This window comes from Gekko japonicus, unplaced genomic scaffold, assembly GCF_001447785.1.
Source record: "Gekko japonicus isolate JY-2015 unplaced genomic scaffold, Gekko_japonicus_V1.1 scaffold803, whole genome shotgun sequence".
NCBI classification, from domain to species: domain Eukaryota; kingdom Metazoa; phylum Chordata; class Lepidosauria; order Squamata; family Gekkonidae; genus Gekko; species Gekko japonicus.
Genome location: NW_015167562.1, coordinates 682,969 through 686,299, shown reverse-complemented (window position 1 = coordinate 686,299; position 3,331 = coordinate 682,969). Strand labels below are relative to the sequence as shown.

Sequence of the window (3,331 nt, the reverse complement as noted above, 5' to 3'; positions counted from 1 at the left end):
ACATGCTGAGCCACAGCCACCACCCCCGCAAATTCTTGCATGTCCCCTTCTTGTGTGTTTGTTTGTTTTTCTTAATAATATTTAAATTGTGTTGTAGAATTGTGTGGTGATCCAGAAGTAAGACGGCTGTACCAATCAATAACAAAAACTGCAAGAATTAAAAACATATCATTTTAAAGAAAAAGGATAACCCTTTACCAACATTTATTTGTTTATTTAATTTCATTTATACCCCGCCCTCCCCGCATGCGGGCTCAGGGCGGCTTACAACAATATGGCACTCAGTGCAGTAAAACACAATAAAACGATTTAAAACAATTTAGTACAATGGGCAACGCCCAGGATCCCGCGTGACTAAAACCCTCTCTTCATATTGCACATGCCCTTACATCCAGAAGGAGGTTACTGTGGCCCCCGATGTTCAGTTTTTTTGTACCTAAGGAGCTGGTTTTTAACATCATTTTATAGTCTGCTCTTAGCTTGAGAAACGTTTAAGACCCATTTTAAGCGGCTCCATGTTTTATTTTCTGCTGTGTTTGAATGCCAGGTTTTAACAACTTCGATGTTTTTATTATGCTTTATTTTGTAAGTTACCCTGGAGAAGCAGCAAAGAAATTTTCTAAATAAATAAATAACAATAAAAGTGCCACAATACTCATTTCGTTTTGATAGCAGTAAACTATGACTACTCTACTGGAATTTGCACTGTTTCTTGTAAATCTCAGATTTTCTCACTCTGGCTTTTTCAAAAAACTATTGGTCTGCATCAGGATTTTTGTTATATACCTTGTTCCCGTCACTCTACCATGTATTCCAAGATAGTGGGGAGGGGAGCATTAATTTGCTATGGTGCCAAGTGGTGATTCCCTCTTGGGTCCTCCTGCCACTGCTAAGTCCTAATCTTAACAACAGGAAACTACTAAAAACCTAATTTTATGCATAGCTTCATCAGTCCTTTGAGTTCCACCCTACACTCAAACAAAGCCCAACTGTAAACCAAATTTGAAGATTCCTCTGAGAGCCAAACTACAGCCTAGAGCTCCATTCCCCTGAGCAGTTGCTAAGCACAATGTTCAGCAAATTGGCATTCTCTGCTCCTTAGCTCCAAATCACGAGGATTAGACTGCCATTAAACTAATTAAAATGTGTTTTTGTTGAATGGCTTGTCACTAACCAGTAGCTGAAGTTTCCAGTAAGACTATAAGAAGATTATTACTGTTGTGTTGTTTTTATTATCATCAGTTGATTGTTGCCTTTGTAGCACCTTTTTCACCTTTGCAGCAAAGATATTTATGAAAATTAAAACTGTTACTGTACCAGCTAGGAACAGAAGAAATGTTTAAAGCTTGTTCCCCTCTTGTATTTGAAGCAGAGTTATGACCAGAAAACTCAGTTTTTAGAAACTTCTTTCCATCTCTGCCATGGTAGTTTGTGCAGGCTTTCAGTTTTTAATCCTGCCAGATTGTCCTTGATTATTTTAAAAACCCACTGACAATACATGATAGCAAGCAAGCTGTTGGATAATACAAGGTATCTATTGTGACAAGCCCTGTTCCCATGTTACAGCTCTCTTTTTAAACAAACAAGATAGATTTTCCCCTGCATTTCCTTATTTCTGCTTGCTCCCCATACCCTCACCTTGGCAGGTGCAATAATGGAAAACAAAACAAGAATTGAGGACTACCTAATTTCTTTCTTTTTTTTAATGAAGATCAATACATGAGGGACACTCCAAAGATTACAACTATTTAGGAGGAACTCTGCAAAAATGGGTCAGTCTCATCCAGCAGGGAATCTTTTCTTCAGGGTTTGAATTTATATACTTTGCCACATATTCTTCCATCCATCTCATTCTTTTCCCCCCTATCAATTTCCTGTCTATTTCTACTGTGAAGTACAGCAACTTGTTTGAATACTTTTAAAAACTGTTTCTTCTCTGCTTTGTTATTCTGTTATGAATATTTGTGTGTATAAAATCCAGTGTTTAGAAGACTGTGACATTAGGTGTTAAAAGTTAGTTCAGCATGAAAGCTGGCATTGCAAAGACTTTTTAGACCAGGACGAACTAGTAATGATGAGATCTGAGAACACCAAGAAAGCAGGCTCAGCTTTATTACTCTGAAACCACACATTTTAGACCAGTGATAGTCACACAATCCCAACAGTCTTGTTGGCATTATAACGACTACCATTGTTCAGAACTGTTCTAATTAGAATTCGTGGATAATTTTATTTTTTCAACATGGGAAACGACTGTCAATACTTGAAAAGCCGGAAAAGGAAATTCTAAAATGCAAACATTTTAAAGTATCCAGCAGGACTAGTCCAGTGCTTAATACTGAAAGCAGTGATAAGAGATATATGCAATCTCATGTTTCTCTCCCCAGGACTGGGTTAACAGCATGATGGTCCCATAAGGGGACAATATTTTGCATGTTCTGATCCATACCCACCTTATTTTACACATCTTCATTCAAAGCTTCATTCATTCTCATTCACCACTTCTACTCTTATAATGTATTTAGCTGCTCTTGCTGGCTAAGCTGCTGGTTTTCTGTATTCTCTACCCCAGCTGAGAATACAGTCCCTGTCCCTCTATTTCATGGCAGCAAGGAATTTTATAAACACCAGATCCTGAAACAAAAGATACACATACAATCTCCACTATGTTAATGATGCCACACCAACACAACTATGCTGTTAAAGTGTATTGTTACTCACCTGTGAAAGTGTTGCCTATTTCCTGTCCCGTACTGGTGCAGAAGGTGAAGATAAAAGCAACGAGGATTCCAGACACTGAGATCCTTGTCATTTCTGCAATCTTTCTGTTCCCAGGGAACAAAAGAGCTTTTGGTATTGCGTCCAGGCTTTAGGAAATAAAAGAGAATTGTCTTGCCTTTCTCTTCTGTATGTAGGTAGAACAAACTGGTCTGAGAACAAAGAGAGATTCTTACCTGGGCAGGTTCATTAAAGCTTTCCCTATGGACTGCCTGCATCTCAATTACTGATCCTAGTCCTCAGCAACCTGATGTAGTAATTTACAGAATAACAACTGATTAAACCAGACTTACTTGGAACCAAGTTCAACTGGAGCAAATTGGACTTACAACCAACTGCTTAGCACTGGGGCTTCAGACTACAACTTAAGGGGGGGAGGGAGTACAAATGGGATGCATGGGTTAGAGGGGAGCTTCATTCCCCCCCCCCCCGGAAAAAGGGGATTTGAGCTGATAAAAGTCTCCTCCAACACCGCATTTCAAATGAACCTTTTGTTAGGGCCAACCAAAATACCACAGAGCCTTTTGTAAGCTCTTAATCAGGCCAGATGTTA

The 3,331-nt window shown here is 38.9% G+C and overlaps 1 protein-coding gene across 1 annotated transcript in view; it reads right to left on the bottom strand.

Moving 5' to 3' along the window:
* UMODL1 (uromodulin like 1) overlaps nucleotides 1-2,812 on the bottom strand; it is a 64,625-nt gene extending 61,813 nt beyond the window's left edge. The window contains exon 1 of the mRNA XM_015413763.1: nucleotides 2,722-2,812. Coding sequence (XP_015269249.1) covers nucleotides 2,722-2,812 — 91 coding nt within the window. The remainder of the gene's footprint in view (nucleotides 1-2,721) is intronic.
* Between the last annotated feature and the right edge of the window lie 519 nt (nucleotides 2,813-3,331).